The sequence below is a fragment of the Myotis daubentonii genome, chromosome 1 (assembly GCF_963259705.1).
Source record: "Myotis daubentonii chromosome 1, mMyoDau2.1, whole genome shotgun sequence".
Taxonomy (NCBI): Eukaryota; Metazoa; Chordata; class Mammalia; order Chiroptera; family Vespertilionidae; genus Myotis; species Myotis daubentonii.
The window spans coordinates 219308602-219327910 of record NC_081840.1 but is presented as its reverse complement, the minus strand read 5'-3'; the positions used below and the strand labels follow the sequence as shown (position 1 = coordinate 219327910).

The 19309-nt window shown below is 39.6% G+C and overlaps 1 protein-coding gene across 3 annotated transcripts in view; it reads right to left on the bottom strand.

Annotated features, from left to right (window-relative positions):
- SEPSECS (Sep (O-phosphoserine) tRNA:Sec (selenocysteine) tRNA synthase) overlaps nucleotides 1-19309 on the bottom strand; it is a 43618-nt gene that overhangs the window by 11621 nt on the left and 12688 nt on the right. For all 3 annotated transcript variants that reach the window (XM_059674173.1, XM_059674183.1, XM_059674192.1), the window contains exons 6-9: nucleotides 17618-17720; nucleotides 9246-9375; nucleotides 9025-9116; nucleotides 107-200 (exon numbers count right to left, since the gene is read on the bottom strand). In XM_059674173.1, coding sequence (XP_059530156.1) covers nucleotides 107-200; nucleotides 9025-9116; nucleotides 9246-9375; nucleotides 17618-17720 — 419 coding nt within the window. The remainder of the gene's footprint in view (nucleotides 1-106; nucleotides 201-9024; nucleotides 9117-9245; nucleotides 9376-17617; nucleotides 17721-19309) is intronic.

The window sequence follows — 19309 nt, the reverse complement described above, 5'->3', positions numbered from 1 at the left end:
AGAAATACCAGCTTCCTGCTGGGGATGGTTCAGAAGTGCTGATTTTCCTTTTATTTTATTTTTTATTTTTTATTTTTTTATTTTCCTTTTAAAGGAAAAAAATTACCTAAAGATATGGGGTTGTGAGGTGTATGCAGCAGTCTTTCATCGTAGGCTTCGGCCAGCTTCTTCAGTTGGATAGACAAATATGAAAACATTTCCTGCAATAAGAAAATGTTACACTTGAAAATCAAATAAGTATGTATTGAAACCTGCCAAATTTAATAAGACAAAATCTGACTGGTGTCAAGTCTGTGACATAAATTAAATTAAACTCATTCATGTGCCTCAGGAGCAATTCTTTACTTTGCTGCACTATAGTGAGATTCAAAGCTGCCACAATTATCAGAAACCACAGGATTTAGGTAAAGAAGGCGATGAACCAGCACATTTCCTGCTTTGGGGCTATCACGTATCCGGTCACAAATTCATCCTCTTTTCAGAACCTCCAGGGCTCCTGCTCTAGTCCAAGTAGCTGTCGATCTCTGCCCTGGACCACAACAATACATTCTAAATGATTTCCCTGCCGCCCTTCCAACCCCCCAACAATCTGTTCTACACACAGAATGGTCTTTTAAAAGCATAAATCAGGCCATGTCCCTCCCAATGACTACCTCCTGTAAGGATAAAAATACAAACTCTTCACCCATAAGGCCCTGAACAATCTGGCTCAGCCAACAAGCACAACTCAGCAACTTACTACAGTGCCAGCCACATCGGCCTCCTTTCCAACAGCTGAACAGGCCAAGCTCATTCTAGCGTCAGAACCTTCATGCCTGCTTCCCCTGGACTCAGAAGCTCTTCTCCAGTCATTCCGTGAGTGGTCCCTTCTGACACAGACTAAGGAGGCCTTCCTTTATTACTTCCCCGTTAAAGTTGCTCGAAGACTGTCCATTCTCAACTCTCAATCTCATTCCAACATCATTACTTATTTTGGTGTATTATACTTATCACAACCTGAAATTATCTCATTTATTTGCTTAAATGAATACTGCTTACGACAATTTACTAGAATGGAAAAACTCGCTGAAAGGAAGGACTCTGACCTCTTCACCACTGCTTCCTCAACACCAAGAAAATGTGCCAAGCTTTTAGAATGAAAGTAACTGGGGAAGAGGTACTTTAAAAATGCATTTCTTTTAAATCATATCAACTTAATATTAACAATTCTCTAAACTCAATTAAAAAAGAGCAACTAAAAACTAAATATTGTATTCATGATCCTACTCTAGAGAACAATGCACAGCTAATAGAAAATAAAGGAAAAATATTTTTATAAGTACAAAATTTCATGTGCACATATAAGAAGTGGGAGTTCAACGAAGTTACATATAAATATTAAATTGGCAACTGTGTGACCTAAAATTATACTTTTTTCTCCTAGTAAGCCCTTTCCAAAGTTTTGAAATGAAAATCTGTCCGCAAAATTCTGCCCCTGAACAACCCATCTGCACTGACCTCCTCCAGCCAAAGTCAAAACCTATAAAGTCTATACGCCTAAGAGCCCAGGGCCAACAAAGTACCCTGATGTGGAGACGGCAGGAAACGATGCTTCTCTAATTCCCGGTCACAAAAGCTGCTTCCGTTTTCTGTAAGGTAAGGGTTGCAGAGTCTGATCCCACACTGGGACTCAGAATAGCTTTTTCATGTCTAAAGCACATAGATGGCTAACTCCAACCTTTGTTAGGTAAAGATTAAGAGAAGAGAAAAATTTCTACCAAGTTTATAAATTATTAATGAACCTACTGAAGACCACAAAACAATGTTGATACAATATATTTTATATGCTGACCTGAAGTTTTTTTTTTTTAGCTAATTGTTGTTCTTGAATTTTTAGGGTATAAGATCAATCTCAGCATGTCAGAAATACGAGATCTTAGATCACTAAAAGAAATTGATATTTTTATATTTAAAAAGTTAACATCCACATTTGTCATATCTATTAAGCATGTAGAGAAATATTTAAGGAGACAAATGTTATAACCAGAAACAGAAAAAAAAAAAGTTGTGGTAGGTATCTTTTTTTTTAACTTAATTTTTATTGTTGACACTATTACAGATGTTTTCATTCCCTTCCCCCCTTTACCCACTTCCACCCAGCCCTCGCCAGACCCCTTCCCTCTGGCCATAACCCACTCGCGGTAGGTATCTTTCCTTAGACATATAAACATTTCTGATGCCTCCTTCTTAAACTAGTTTCAATATTCACTTCAGAAGGTGAAACAACAAAATAGAATAAAGAAGTTAAGAGTTTTCCAGCAACTGAAACAATTCATAATCTTTCAGCACACCAGTGTTAAAAAAGTCACGTTTTAATTTAGATATTGATTTTTTCATCTCTATTACAAGCCAAAGTCTTAATCTGCACCTGTCTCTCTTATTCTTATAAATCGACCTCTGAGCAGAAATAAATCTGACAGTCCAGAAATACCTTTCACAGACTCCTACGTTGCCCCCCTCTAGTAGAAACAAGAAAACAACAACACATTTTAGAATTGAAGACCAATTTGAAATATTATTCTACCTAGTATGGCTGCCACAGTAATCACCAATGTGGTCACACTTATAGACAAAACTGACCCTGAACAACACAGATTTGAACTGTACAAAGCCACATACATGCAAACTGTTTTCAATAAATACAGTCAGCCCTCTGTTATCACAAGTTCACATCCACGATTAAACCAACCACAAGTAGAAAAAAGTATTTCGATCCATGGTTTGGAATCTGTGGATAGGGAGGGCCTACTGTATACATTGCTCTATGCCCTTTTATATAGGAGGGACGTGGGCATATGCAGATTTTTATATGAGGGGAGGGGTCCTAGAACCAATCCCCCACAGATACCAACGGCCACTGTAGGTAAGTTTTAGAGGAATCAAAAGTTATACGTGGCAGTTAATACCTAAGCCCTCAATTTTTTTTTTCCAACTCCATCATTTCCTTCTCTGGAACCTATACAACATCCCGAAATGACTTTCAAAAAGCCAGAAAGTCAGCAATACTAAATAGCTTTAAAGTTGCAGGTGAAATGAAGTCACCGCTAAAACGTGGTGACTTGGTTTCCTAGAACACTGGATTGAGAGCCCATCTCTCCACCCGGTCCTGGCGTTACCGAGCTGGGTGATCCTGGGCAAAGCACCTGCCTTCCCTGTCTCTCCTCTTTAAAAACTGGTTAAGCCCTAGCTGATTTGGCTCAGTGGATAGAGCATCAGCCTGCGGACTGAAGGGCCCCGGGATCGATTCCAGTCAAGGGCACATGCCTGGGTTGTGGGCTTAATCCCCAATAGGGGTTGTGCAGGAGGCAGCCAATCAATGATTCTCTCTCATTATTGATGTTTCTCTCTCTCTCTCCCTCCCTATCCCTTCCTCTCTGAAATCAATAAAAAGGTGTTTTTTTAAAAAAAAATAAAAGTTGGTTAATATAAAGATAACAAAAAAAAAAAAAGTTATACGTGGGTTTTGAACTGCACAGGGTGTTGGCACCCCTAACCCCCATATTGTTCAACTTTACTTAATTTGTACTTAGCTACTTCTAAAAAGAGAAATGTTTCCTTAGTAACACCCCTAGTGGTGCTTTTAAACTTATTACTGCATACATGTCAATTAAAAAACTGAGATTTTTCCCAATGTTCAATTGGGAAAATACTTTAACAAATACTTTGACACATCAGTTTTAACTAAATTAGTTCTATCAATCACTTGCTAATACCACTAGAATTCAGTTTTAACTGCAGCTAACATTCGGATAAAAATCTTTAAAAAGTAAGCATAATATTAAGGTAACTAAATCTCATATCACTACTATGGGAGTAATCAGAAAAAAGAAGAAAGTATTTATGAATCAAGTTCACATCCATCTGCAAGTATTTATAGTATCTCTACTCTGTGTAAAGGGTTATGAGAGGTAATCCAATAAGCAAAGAGGCTTAAATTATCTGAAAGCACGATATACTGAATCCTACAATATTCCACATATTAAGGTCCTAAATGTTCTCCCATTAATATCACTACCTTTAAAATAGATCGTTTAGGAGACTGTACCATTATTTCCTACACTAATACTTAGCTAAGCAGTTTTTTACCTGATATATTAAAGGCACTACAGAACCTGCTTGGCTTTTTTTTGCTACAGTTAAATCTATAGCTGACATTTATTATAAAATACTTCTGTAAAGGGAGAAATTTATTAGCACCCCAAGCAAATATATAGAGAGAGATTGTACTTAAAAGAAATGAAATATTATTGATTTTCTATGTCATTTTTGCTGTATTTAACTTAATTTTAAAAGACTCTTCACTACAGATAAACTGAGCTGTATACCTGAATGCTAATGTCAGCTATATTTTCAGAATAAAAATACAAAACTTTACACCATAGTTCAAGATGTTAATGGAGGAGAAGTTGAATTATATTAAGCATTACCTTTCCTATGGCCTTTTGTAAATTGATTTGCAGTCATGAAGCCCAACATTCAGCCTACCCCTCCCCATAACCCAAAGTTGTGTATAATTCACTGTTTTAATGAAAAAGGTCTTATGTAATTTTTTTAAAACATACTGTTTCATGTTCAGCTTAAGATATAAATAGAACTTTGCATATTACTACAGTATGCCTCACAAGGTGGGTAATACATCAAAAGGAAAACATAACAAATAGTCTAATCTTTCATTGATAACATGAAAGGATGGGTGGAAAACCGGCTGCAAAGATGTCCATATTTGAAGATAACAGTACAAATGCAATGCGCTGCTCTCTATGACTGTGGCCAAATTAAAGGCTCCAGACACACTCGGCAGTCTTTGCATCCCAGGCTAAAGTACAGCTTTCAAATTCTTCTGTTGTGGCCCCACGTACAGGCCTGAAATCTCATGCTTTTGTTGAGATTCAACTACCCCACGTTTAGGGCTGCAGATCTTCTAATGTTTCCAAACCCAGCTTTGCTATAGAACATTGTTTGGCCTAGATGTCTGATGTTCTTTTATAATGTAGTTTGTCCTCCAAGTGTCAACTACAAATTCCAGCCCCTGGAGCAGCCAGCCATCCGCTGCCATCCTCTTCTGTACTTGTCTAATTCAGCAGATATTTGCAACCATGATTACCTGCCTGACCTGTCAACAAAGCACTCTTCTAAAAGGAAAGCTAAGCAGAATAATGGTCTTCTCCAGCAAAACAGAGGAGGATAAACTTCTAAGACTGATCTTTCTGTTTGCTTAGAGAAACTCAAAGAAACAGTCTCTTAAATTTAACCTCTTTCCTTAAAGGCTGTTTCAGTTAAATTCCTGGTCATTTCTCCCGTCGGATGAAGCAGTGTGTTGATCCAGAAGGGGCTGAGGGCAAAGAGGCTCAATTCACACACACAGTTCCACTTCCTCTGATCCTTTCACCCTTCAAAAGAGACAGCTTGAGAAGGAATGGCTTCAAGCTGAGTTCTTGTCTGCCTCTACTGTGAGAAAGATAATGCCTTATCTGAAAAGATATACTAGATGAAATAACCTCTAAAAATATCATTCTGGTGAATAAGGGCACAGAATAAAAAAATTCCAAGTTCTCTTTTAACACTCCTTTTTTTAGTACGCAATAACACCAATAATATAAAAAGGAGCTCTCAGTGATGGTATATAAATAGCTCTGGCTGGAACAAAATAGCTTTGCCTCAGCTTCTCCAGAGCTGAACCAATAAACTATCACGATTAAATTTTCACAGTTCAAAAGCAAGTCCATTTAAACAATAGAGGCTCTTACTTCTGCAACAAATCCAATAAAAAAACAATATTTATGCTACATATATGCAATTATGGTTTATGGAAGACATTGACATTTTTCAATGAAAAGACTTGCCTGTTGAATGAAGTTGTAAAAGAACAATTTTATTTACTTACAGTGACAGAGTTCTCAAATGAGCATTCTAATACTTGAAGTCTACTACTGCAGATAAACTGTATTCTAAGTCTCTATTAAAAATTTTTAAATAAAACCAATTAACACAGAACAGAGCGTTTGGAGTTTTACATACCTCCACTAGATAAGAATGGGGCAGTCACAAGATCATCATTTTTATGGCTCAAGTGCCTAGTACAGAGCAGGCAAACACTCCCCTGATACTGGAAGCAGTAAGAGCAGAGTGGTCAGATAGAAAGGAGAGACGGTAGCACCACACTAACCTGAGTTTCAGTGGCAGTTCTGGCACTTACATGTGGTCCCTGAGCAAGTACTTAACTTTTCTGAGCCTCAATTCCATTTGTAAAATGGGAATAATGCCTACCTCAGAAACTTAGTCTGAGTAATATGAAATAATGAATGTAATAAACGTAGCAGAGTTTCTGGAATACAGCATACATTCATAAAAATGTTTTCCCCATCCACCTACTTTTCCCTTAGCCTAAAAGAGGTTTCACGTTAAAATAACCAACATTACCTAGCAGGACTCCTATAGACTCATACTAATACCCAGTAGCTACAATCCTATCCTTATTCTGTCCCTATTTATTCCACTCTACTCTATCTAGTTAAAAAGAACAGAACAGCCCTAACTGGTTTGGCTCAGTGGATAGAGTGTCAGCCTGTGGACTGAAGGGTCCCAGGTTCGATTCCGGTCAAGGGCATGTACCTTGGTTGCGGGCACATACCCAGGAGGGGGTGCACAGTAGGCAGCTGATGGATGTTTCTCTTATCAATGTTTCTAACTCTCTATCCCTCTCCCTTCCTCTCTGTGAAAAATCAATAAAATATATTTTTTTTTAAAAGAAAAGAACAAAGTTCTGGGTGTTACAAGAGAGCTGCCGCTTGCATCTGACAGAGGTAGAAATGGATGAGGTAGCATGAAATTGAAGAGACCATCATCTTAAATTTTTCAGCCTTACAAAATGTTTGACTTACAAATTACCAATGTGACTTGTATTCGATTATTAAATTACAGGCCAATTACCATGATTATAATGCCATGGCCCAGGAAATAACTATTTTATTTTAAGAAATATTTACAGTTTTTTAAAACCAGAAGTGGTCTGAGATAGTTGATTCTTTCACAAACAAGAAAATAAAATCTGCAAATTCAAGTACCTTTTTCATAGAGAAACAACTAGTTAGGAAAGAGCTAAGACCCACTGGTATCTGATACAACTAAACTTTGAGGTGACAGTTTACCTCACGTACAAACAAAAGCTTCATCTGTCCTTTGAAGAAGGTTCCTTGAAGATTTTGAGGTCTTCTCTTGGCTACTACAATCTATGGCCATGATGATTACTTTATGAGAGTTTATCAAACTGAAGTTCTATTCTAATCATTTAAATTTTTTTTCTCAGGTTTATCAAGGCATGATTTACATACAGTAAAATTTCAAATGTCCACTTTTCAGGTGTCCACTTCTATTAATTTTGAAAAACTTATTAACAGTCATTAAACTACTTCCACAATTTATCACAATAGTTCCCTCCCCCAACCCAAGTCACTGGCAACCATTCATCTTTTTTCTGTCCTGATATTTTTTGCCTTTTCCAGCATGGCATATAAATGAAACCATATAAAAAATATGGAGAACTTAAAAAAAAAGTTTTTAAAAAATGTAGAACTTTTGAGTTTGATTTATTTCATTTAGCATAGTGCATTTGAGAATCATTATGCTGTTGAATATATTAGTAAGTCTGTTCCTTTTTATTGCTGTGTATGTATGTACCACAATTTGTTTATACACCAGATGATGGACATTTGAGTTATTTCCAGGTTTTGGCAATTAAGAATAAAATCATTATAAACACTGATGTCTAGATTTTTGTACAGGCATAAATTCTCATTTCTCTTAAGTAGTAAGAGGTAGGATGGTTAGTTTACATGGTAAGTGAATGTTTAACTTTATAAGAAACTGCCAAAGTGTTTTCCAAAGTTGCTGTACCATCAGCAATGTCTGAGTTCTACTTGCTTAGGATCTCAGCCAAGATTTAAAGTGTCAGGTAGCTGTTTTTTTGTGTTGTTTTTTTTTTTTTTTAGTAGCCCTTTTAATAGGTGTGTATGTAGTGGTATCTCACTGTGGGTTTAATTTGCATTTCCCTAATGACTAATGATACTTAGCATCTTTTCTTATTCATGTAAATTTTAAGAGATATCCTCACAAGTAAATAATTACTTTCCTATAGACTGAATAAATGGGGTAGGGGAACTAGGGTAAAATAGGGCACAAAAGCTTTATAACTTATCCATATTCATAAAGCAGTTGAGAGGATCTATCTGATAATAAAAATATTTTAAAATATGTAAAGTATTATTAGAAAATCCAAGGTGCTATAATTACTACTAAGTACTAAAAAGTTATACAGACACAAACATTACACCAGGGGCCTCCTCCCAGAAGAGAAATGAATGAATCATCTTAGTCTGACTCACCCTGTCAATACTGTCTTTGTCTACAGTTTGGAGCTGTCCTGAATTAAGCTAATTTTTAGTGTTAAAGACAAAGCCCAGTTTTCAAGCACAAATGTCACTTTTCTTTTCAAAGTCAATATAACCAATGAGTTCAACATTCCAATAATGGCAAGGGATAAATTTATTATTTTAGAATGAGAAACTGGCCAACTTCTGACCTGGTTCTTCCTTCTTAGACTGATGTCTCATGCCTAAACAAGTCTCCAGGCTTCCAAAAACTAAAAAGAAAAGGCTTTTCCATTTGTCTTTCAAGAACCTCTATCTAAATGATAAATGAATTGAATTTTACTGAACTAATAAGAATCCCTGATGTAGGAGTTTCTCAAGACAAACAAAAAAAAGCAAAATCACCTGCCCAAGATTCTTCAAAGTATCTGGATAAACAGAATGACAATGACTAATTGCAAACTATCTATGGTAGTTCCAGATCAAGTATATCCCACAGGACTGTACTAGATATCTACTATCCAAAGTGATAAACCAATAGGCAAAAACACCGATGATTAGGAGTGCCGTCCAAATACTAGTCAGGAGTATTAGTTTATAGCTAAAAGGAAAAGCTTACCTTTCTTTCTTTTAATAGCTTCTTATAGCCATTTGATCCAAGTGATAATAAAGTAATAAGGACATCTAAAGAAGGTGAAGCTGAAGCTCTTCCTGAAATAAGAACAAGTTACACTCAGGAGAGTAAAAAGCTTTGGAAATTCAGATTTATTATAGTAGTCTATGTACAAATGGATTTTTGTTTATTAGGTACTTTTTCTGAAGAGCAACTAATTTATTTACCTGGATACATCTTGCTGATTTCCTGAATGAAGGAATCATTAAAGCCAGCAATTATAGCGCCACCTACTGGAACCATAAAATTTTTGTCCAAGCTCTGAACGAAAGCGTCTATTCTACCAACCCGAGCCCCCTAGAATGAAATAACATGTAGTTTTACATATTCATTTCTAGAAGAAGAGACAACAATAGCTATTAATGAATAAATACCATTAAAATAATGCAGAAAATAAACAATTTCTTTGTAAAAGTACCAGTAATATATTTTTAAGTATTAAACTGAGTTTTTAAATGCTCCGCCTTATATGTGTAAGAGCACTTGATAGTTTACAACCTGCTTTCCACAAAAATCATTGAATCTTCACAACACCACTGTGAGAAAGGCAGGGTTTCAATATTAGTTCAGGTGGAAACTACAATGAAACAGAGCTTTTCACCTTAAAATTGGGTATTAGAGTGTGGATTCCTCCTGTGCCTCTCATCTCTGATCTTCTATTAGGCAATAAATGTCATCAGTGGGCCCTAAAACTATTAAGTAATTGTAAGCACCCTCTGGGAGGTTAAGAGTGGCCACCATAATCTAATGGACTGCAGCCACCCACGCTGCCAATCAATTAGCTACACACTGAAGTGCCTCTCTTTGATTCTTGGATAACCTACTAACTGCATGATCACTCAAAGCAATAATTCTGCTCCTACCACCACTCAGATAACAAAAGAGAAAAATAAATTTTTATTTTTAACATCACCTAATGGATTTTTTTTTTTTGGTATATTCTTGGCAATGTTTCTACATTAACTCATGATTCCTAATGTTATCATCTTAGATGATCTCATTCCACTGCAAATGAATTTCAAGTGAAAATCTAATATTCTGGTGAAAAATTGAATACTTACTTACCAGAAATATAAAACCAACACAGTCCCCATCCAACACAGTCTATGACCTTCTGTCTAATGTGCTTCAATTTTCTCCTCTTAAAAATAGAGATACTATCTAACTTTCAACTAAGATAGTTTATTTGCTTTATCTGTGGGGACAGATTTTCAATCTGTATTCAGAATCTACATTCCTACTAATATAACCGCCTTTGACCTTCAGCTTCACACTTTCTCTCCACGTCCATATCTCAGAAAGAATGGAAGCAGCAGAGAGCTGCTCTATCTTGGAGACCATATCCAGGCAACAGGGAGAAGCTGCAGAGGCTGCAGGCTATCACATGATTAAGTCTCCACCTTCCCGTTACTCTTCTAATTCCTCATAAACTGTGATCAGAGAAAATCTCACATCACAGGAAAACAGAAGCATGTAAGACTAATAGAATAAATAACTGAAAAACACACAAGATAATAGTACATAAAATAAAGTGGAAGTTACAGTTGCCTTTTATGAACATTTAAGTACTACTGTCCAAGGCTTCCTGAAAGAAACATGAACCTAAATTGGGAGCAGAATTACCAAGAACAATCAGTGCGCCAGCCTTTGCTAAGCCCCTTCACCACTAAACACAGAAAGCCCTGAAAGGGCAGCACACCTTGTGACAAGGAAAGACAAGCTGGACCTAATCCCAGGAAGGGTATACAGACCTCATGCTCCATTATCAAAGAGCAGGAAAAAAGATTTGAAGGATGGAAGCAATTAAGTAGAATAGGAAACACAGAAGTATGTTCTATGAAGTAAAGAGTTGCCATTTATTGGTCCATCCACTTACTCATTTATTCATAGAACAAATATGTAGGCACTTAACATTTGCCAAACATTGTCCCAGGTTCTGGGGATAGCAGCAGTGAATAATACTAACCGCTGACCCTTGAACAATGCGAGGAATAGGGGTACTGAGCGCGGAGAATAACTGAAATTGGTCCTCCACATATGCAGATTCCCAACTGCCTGATTCCAGGAGAGGATACTGGATCACTCCATCTACTGACACCACCACCACCCCCCCCCCAAAGGGCATTAACCAAGACCTGTCACACTTATTGTTTACTGTCTGCTTCTGCTCCATGAGGACGGGATTTTGTTGTACTCACTACTGCATCCCTACCACCTAGCCTGTTGCCAGGCACATCCGTGGGAACCCCATAAATATCTGTTGAATGAACTGACAATTAGGTCCGTGAATAAGTAGTATAAGACCTACTTCTCTCAAATTCTTAATAGGCAAAGTTGCTGCTCCCTACACTTTGGATCTTTATAATCCATTCGGACTCTAAATGTCTGAATTAATTATATGTATTTTTGTAATTCTACTATATCCCCTACCCTCCATTAAGCTGTCTTAACATCTGTATTCCATGAGTCTCCTAAATTAGACAGTTCAGTATATAATCGTAAGTATAGGTTCTGCAAAGCTAACTTCCTGGGGACTACATGTGCATATAGGATGTTCTGTATGCTCAGCATTAAGTCGTTTGGAGGCACTGCCCCTTAAAAAAAGAGAGTCCTGACACATTTTAGTTATAGCTCTTGCTTCACTGGTTGCCTCATTATTGTAATACATGCTTCCCAAGAAAGTATTTGCAATTTTAGTACTTTGTCTTTTAGAGCAAAATAAAAGTTTCGGATCTTGGGAAAGTCACTAAATCCAGCTGAGTTTGCTTCTTCATTTGTAGAATGAAAACAATAAGAAGTACACCTTAAATTGTTAGGTTAAGCCCCTGGTGGGCAAACTGCGGCTCACGAGCCACATGCGGCTCTTTGGCCCCTTGATTGTGGCTCTTCCATAAAATACCACTTGCGGGCGCGCATGTACAGTGCGATTGAAACTTCGTGGCCTATGTGCAGAAGTCAGTATTTTGTGGAAGAGCCACACTCAAGGGGCCAAAGAGCCGCATGTGGCTCGCGAGTTGCAGTTTACCGACCACTGGGTTAAGCTAACAAACTTGAAAAGTCTAACAGGATGCTTGGTACATGGTGGGTAATGAGTAAATAGTATATTAGTAATAAAAACCTATTAGGAAGAATTAAAGCTAACTAATTTTTTTCAGAATGACATGAAACAGCAACCAGCCCTCAACAAGATCCATGTACTTATTTGATTTAAAGGAACTGTGCCGCCCTAGCTGGTTTGGCTCAGTGGATAGAGCGTCAGCCCTGAAGGGTCCTAGATTCAATTCTGGTCAAGGGCACATGCGCAGGTTGCAGGCTTGATTCCTAGTAGGTGGCAAGGCAGCCAATCAATGTTTCTCTCTCATCATTGATGTTTCTATCTCTCTCTCCCTCTCCCTTTCTCTCTGAAATCAATAAAAAAAATATATTAAAAATAAATAAATAAAAATAAATAAATAAACAAAGGAACTGTGCCATCACCTCTATTTGTGAGGGGAACTTTGGGGAAAATGGAATGTTTATGTACTGCTTTATTTTATTGTGAATAAATGATAATTTCAGAAGTTAACACAGTATCTCCAACAAGTTTTAAAAATAGCTATATTTTTAAAAATTTATTCACTGATCTTATAGTGTTATAATCTCGTTAAAATTTTAGTAAAACCACCTCATGAATGAAGAGAAGTGGTGACAGAGTACAGTATTCCTGATTGACAACTACAAGGGAAGCTCATTTTCTTTTAGTCTTAATCTCTTTGAATATGCCACCAGATTTCTAGTATTCAAAATATGTGTGAGCACCAAAACAGAGTACTTCCAGGTTAGTAAACAACATTGCAGTAAATGTAAAGGAGCCATTAAAATTATCATTATAAAACTTTATAGGCATGTAGAGATCATTTAAGTTTATGCTTAAGTTTAAAATTATATATTTTTTCACTGTTTTTAAAAGTTAATTCTAAATGTACACAATGACTGTAACTATATAAAGAGCAATAAACGTATATAAAATAAGAAAAAAGTAGATATATAGATTACTATGATTATTTGTTAAGGTAACAGGGTTATGAATAAGCTACTTTCTCACTTTTCTAAAGTTTTAGTAATGCTGATATATTTGACTTTTAAAAGAATTGAAGCTGCTAAAAATTAAGGAAAAGGGGAGAGAAGGGAGAATGAGGGAGGTGGAATAAAAATAAATCACTGAAATTAAATTATTTTTAAGATTTCCAGCATCGAGAATTATAAAACCTTCTTCTGCTACCACTCAAAGTAGATACAATCTAGTTTAGAATTGTGATGAAGCCTTAAAAAGTTAAAGAAGCCCTAGCCGGTTTGGCTCGGAGGATAGAGCATCGGCCTGCGGACTGAAGGATACCAGTTTTGATTCTGGTCAAGGGCACATGCCCAGGTTGTGGGCTCAACCCCCAGTCGGGGGCGTGCAGGAGGCAGCCGATCAATTACTCTTTCTCATCATTGATGTTTCTATCTCTCTCTCCCTCTTCCTTCCTCTCTGAAATCAATAAAAATATATTTTAAAAAATGAATTATTTTTTAAAAAGTTAAAGAATAAACACTGGCCATGTGGCTCAGGGTTGCAGGTTCGATTCCTGGTCAGGGCACATACCAGGGTTGTGGATTCAATCCCCGGTCAAGATGAGAACAGGAGGCAATGGATCAGTGTTTCTCTCTCACTCTCAAATCAATTAAAACATATCCTTGGGTGAGGATTAAAAAAAAAAAAAGTTAAGGAATAATAGAAAAGGATTCCAAGGAAATGGTAGCTCTTACAAAATACTGACATACAGTGCCTACAGAGTACTCCACCCCTGGACTTATGTAAACAAATCTATTTCCTTACTGGTTAAGCTAATTTGAGTGGGAATTTCTGTTACTTTCAGCCAATTATATCCTAACTGGTATAACCTTTGAGTAAAGAAATTAGCAAATTGGCTATTACTATCATATAAACCACATGTATATTAGAGATGATACTAGTATACACAAATAATAAAAAACAAAAAATTTACCAGATAAGATTTACTGGGCTAAGGAGCATTCACCATCACATTGGAGAATACCACAGATAATCTGTGAATAACCTGTGTCCACATGACATTAAATCACATGTATTTCAAAACGAAATGTGATTAACAACATTATGCACACAAATTATATAACTCATACCGTATAGGGGTAATATCTATACCTACCATAATACAGTATGAATAATTAATCACTATAAGTAAATATAATGCTTCATTTATTCATTCCCTTTTTTCAGTAACTAATTATTGAGTGTCAATTATGTACCAGGTACCATCCTAATTATCTATAATAATAAAAGCATAATATGCTAATTAGGCTGGACGTCCTTTTGGACGACCTTCTGGGTGAAGCTGGGTCCTCAAGGGAAGCCCAGATCCTGGGTGCCTGGCAGCAGCCGGAGAGAAACCGGTGCCAGCAGTCAGGGGAAGGAAGGCCTACTCTTGCACAAATTTCATGCATCGGGCCTCTAGTTAAGGACGTAACAGTAAACAAAACAAAGTCCTTGCCCTAACAGAAACTTAATAACTTGACAATAAGAAAATAACCTATTAAATGGTAATAAGTGCTATGGAGAAAAAGAGCAAGAGGCCATCAATTTAAAGAAGCAACATTATTTTACTAGTACATACCACTAGGTAAGAACAAAACTGCCAATTAACATTATAAGATGCCAATGATTGTAAAACATCCCAATTTCAGAGATGTTATAAAGTGAAAAAATGTGCACCTTAAAATCAATGAAAATGGTAAAACAGGAAAAGGGGGGTAGAAATGCTGGCAAGGGAGAGGAAGGGGTTATCTAATAAAAGAGAAACATGGTAATTGGCATACGACCGCTACCCTTCCCATGGGCTAATCAGGGTGATATGCAAATTAACTGCCAGCCAAGATGGCGGCCGGCAGCCAGGCAGCTTAAACTGAACATGAGGCTTGCTTGCTTCAGTGACGGAGGACTGCAACGTTCCCCTGCTGCCTTGCCAGCCTCTGAGCCTGCAGTTTAAGAAACATTGTAACATATAGAAGCTAAACAAAACCCCAGAAACCAGCTTTCAGCCGGCTGGGATCTCAGAGCTGGAGCTGATACAGAGATTCGATTATAGAACCGAAACAAACAAGATACCTGCTTTCAGGAGCGGAGGCCTAAGAGCTGGAGCCTCAGAGCTAAAGGTGGCCCAGAATTAAAAAAAAAAAAAAAAAAAGAAAAGAAAAAGAAAACAAGGAGCAGTTGGGAGCTTCAGTCCCAGCCTGAAAACAGCCCTCAGCCCCTCACCCAGACTGGCCAGGCACCCAAGTGGGGACCCCCACCCTGAAGGATGTGTGACCAGCTGCAAACAGCCATGCACCAGGCCTCTATTCTATATAGTAAAAGGGTAATATGCCTCCCAGCACCGGGATCAGCATGACAGGGGGCAGCGCCCAAACCCCCTGATCGCCCTGTGGCTCTACCTGTGACAGGGGGCGGGGCCACAACCTTCCTATCCACCCTGCTCTGTTCCTGACAGGGGAAGGTGCCCCAACCCCCTGATCGGCCCTGCTCTGTGCCTGATAGGGGGGAGCTCCCCAACCCCCTGATCCCCCTGCGGCTCTGTGTGTGACAGGGTGCGGCGCCCCAACCCCCCCCGCCACGGGCCCTGCTCTGTGTGTGACGGGGTAGAGCCATAACCTCCCCATCAGCCCTGCCCAGAGTGTGACAGTGGCGGTGCCCCAACCCCCTGATCGGCCCTGCTCTGTGGGTGATAGAGGGTGGCGCCCCAACCCCCCCCCCCACGGGCCTTGCTCTGTGTGTGATGGGGTAGAGCCATAACCTCCCCATCGGCCCTACCCTGAGTGTGACAGTGGCGGTGCCACAACCCCCTGATCGGCCATGCTTTGTGGGTGATAGAGGGCGGTGCCCCAACCCCCTGATCTGCCCTACTCTGTGACAGGGGGTGGTGCCCCAACTCCCCTATCAGCCCTACTCTGTGAGTGACAGTGGGGAGCTCCCCAACCCCCTGATCGGTCCTGCTCTGTGCGTGACAGGGGGCAGCGCCCCAACCCCCTGATTGGCCCTACCCTGAGCATGACTGAGGGTGGCATCGCAACCTCCCAATCCGCCCTGCTCTGTGCATGACAGGGGGCGGCGCCCCAACTCCCCAATCGGCCCTGCTCTGAGTCCGACCAGGGGCTGCACCTAGGGATTAGGCCTGCCCTCTGCCACCCGGGAGCAGGCCTAAGCCAGCAGGTCATTATCTCCCGAGGGGTCCCAGACTGCGAGAGGGCACAGGCCGTGCTGAGGGACCCCCCCCCCCCCGAGTGCACAAATATTTGTGCACCAGGCCTAGAGTTTTATATAAGGTGTCTAAGGAGGTTTCACTGACCTAAAAAAAAGGTGAAGTAAGAAGCCACACGACTCTCTAGAAGAGCAATCCAGTGAGAAGGATGAGCAAGAGCAAAAGCCTGGCGGTGTGCGTACATGTAATGTGACAGAGGAACAGAAAGGAGGCATGTGCAGTGAGACCATGGGTAAGAGGAGAGCAGTAGGAAATGAAAGCAGAGGAGCTGCAGAGGTCTGAATGCACAAAGCCCCAGTGGCCATGGCTGTGACTCTTATTTTGAATGGGGATGGAAAATGCAAGGATATTTTCAAAATAAGAATCCCAAAATAAGATGATTGGGATCTAGTTGATGCTTATAAAAATAAAATAAGTCAAAAATGTTTTAAACTTTCTTACTCCATAGTTATATAATAGAACTAGAGGCCCAGTGCATGAAATTCCCCTCAGCCCAGCCCGCACCCTCTCCAATATGGGACCCATGGGATCGGGCCTAAACCAGCAGTTGAACATCCCTCTCATAATCCGGGACCAATGGCTCTTAACTGCTCACCCTACCAGCCTGATCACCCCTAACCGCCTCTTTGTGCCGACCTGATTGTCCCTACCTGCCCTCCCCCGCTGCTGGCCTGGTCGCTCCCAACTGCCCCCCTGCCAGCCTGGTTGCCCCTAACTGCCTCCCCCCTGCAGACCTTGTCGCCCCTTACTGCCCCCCCTGCAGGCCTTGTTGCCCCACACAGCATGCTGTTCCGTCATCTGTCTGGTTGTTTTGGTCGTGACGGCCCCTGGCTTTTTATATATTAGGATGTTTATAAATGAAGTCATTTCCAGTCTAAGATAATAAGGTAAAGTGTTTTCCTTAAATATTCATATTAAATCAATATAGTTTTAAAAATACCATAATCCAGTATATTACAAAAATGAAAATAACTCAGAAAGTTAAAAACTAAGCTCCTGAAGTATTTCTATGTTGGTTCAGACCAAAGTAATTAGTACAATTACCACCATACTACCAAAAAATGACTTTTACTAAATGAATACTGTATGCAAAATACTAATGCTCCATAAAATAGAGGGTGCTAGATAACTGTTTTTACAATATTAGATTGCAAGAAAAACAAAGGATTAATCATATATGTTAAAATCCATTTTTTTCTTGACATATTTTAAAACTCTCTTACCTGCTGAATGAGGTGCATACACTTTGAAGACTGCAATCCATAAGCATTGTTAACAATATGTGGAACACCGTAAGAAGCACAAATCACAGCCAGTTCTTCTAATCTACAAACATAAATATATTCAATATAAAGACCCATCCATATTATGCTTTATAAATTACAGTGTGAAAACTACTATAATAGTTATTAATGTACATGAGGAAAAGATGACAAAACTGAAATTTCTACAGCAGTATTTTAGCATATAACTAGAGGCCCGGTGCACAAAATTTGTGCACGGGTGGGGTCCCTAGGCCTGGCCGGTGATCAGGGCCGATTGGGGCCAGGCCCATCGAGGCCTACCGGCTAGGGGGAGGAACAAGGGGAGGGACAGGGCACAGGAGGTTGGCTGCCAGCCCCAAGGAGGGAGCCGACCCTCAGCCCCCCTGGGAAAGGGGCTGAGTCCTCCACCACCCACCCCTGGTTCCCCATCCCAGCCAGGGGCCCGGCCCCACAATGCTTTCTGTCCAACTAATGAATTAATAAAGATAATATCTACCCATCCAAATTAAGACTACAAAAGAATTAAGCTAATTTAAAGACATCAAAATTTTTAAATTTAATAAAACCAGAAAATCAAACATACTAATAACGATGCAGCACCACTTTCCTAAAGTTCACTCTTGTAAGAAATACTCACCATATAATACCACTGAAAAGTGGTATATGAGAATTTTACTGATAAAAAACTTCATAGATGTAAAATACTTAATACTGCACCAGGCATACAGTAAACATCCAAAAAGAGCTAGTCAAAATGAGACAGAAACAATACTATCCTCAAAGATAAATAATCTAACTAACAAATATCCATATGCTGTTTTTGGAAATGTGATTCTATCACATTAAAATTTTTCTAGATAGCAAAACCATCAATGAAGAAAGAATAGGGATGTTTAATTTTTCAATGTAAATTTAAAATATGATTGGTAAGTAATAAATAAAGCATATACAATACAAGGTGGGGCAAAACTAGGTTGGCAATTGTGAGTATGTGAAACAGTTTATTCTTATATTATTAATTACTAGAGGCCCGGTACACAAAAATTTGTGCACTCGGAGGGGGCGGTCCCTCAGCCCAGCCTGTGCCCTCTCCCAGTCTGGGACCCCTCGGGGGATGACCACCTGCTGGCTTAGGCATGCTCCTCGGGAGTCTGGGCCTAAGCTGGCAATCAGACATCCCTCTGACAGCCCGGCAGCCCTCAGGGGATGTCCACTTGCCAGCAGGGAGCAGACCTAAGCTGCAGTCGGAAATCCTTAGCTCTGCTAAGGAGGCAGGAGAGGCTCCCACCACCACCACTGTATTGGCAGCCATCAGCCTGGCTTGTGGCTGAGCAGAGCTCCCCATGTGAGAGCACACTGACCACCAGAGGGCAGCTCCCGCATTGAGCGTCTGCCTCCTGGTGGTCAATGAGTGTCATAGTGACCAGTCATTCCCAGTCTTTCTGCTGTTAGGGTCAATTTGCATATTACCCTTTTACTATATAGGATAGAGGCCTGGTGCACGGGTGGGGGCCGGCTGGTTTGCCCTGAAGGGTGTCCCGGATGAGGGTGGGGGTCCCACTTGGGTGTCTGGCCAGCCTGGGTGAGGGGCTGATGGCTGTTTTCAGGCTGCCCGCACCCCATTTAGGGTTGGGGTTCCCACTGGGGTGC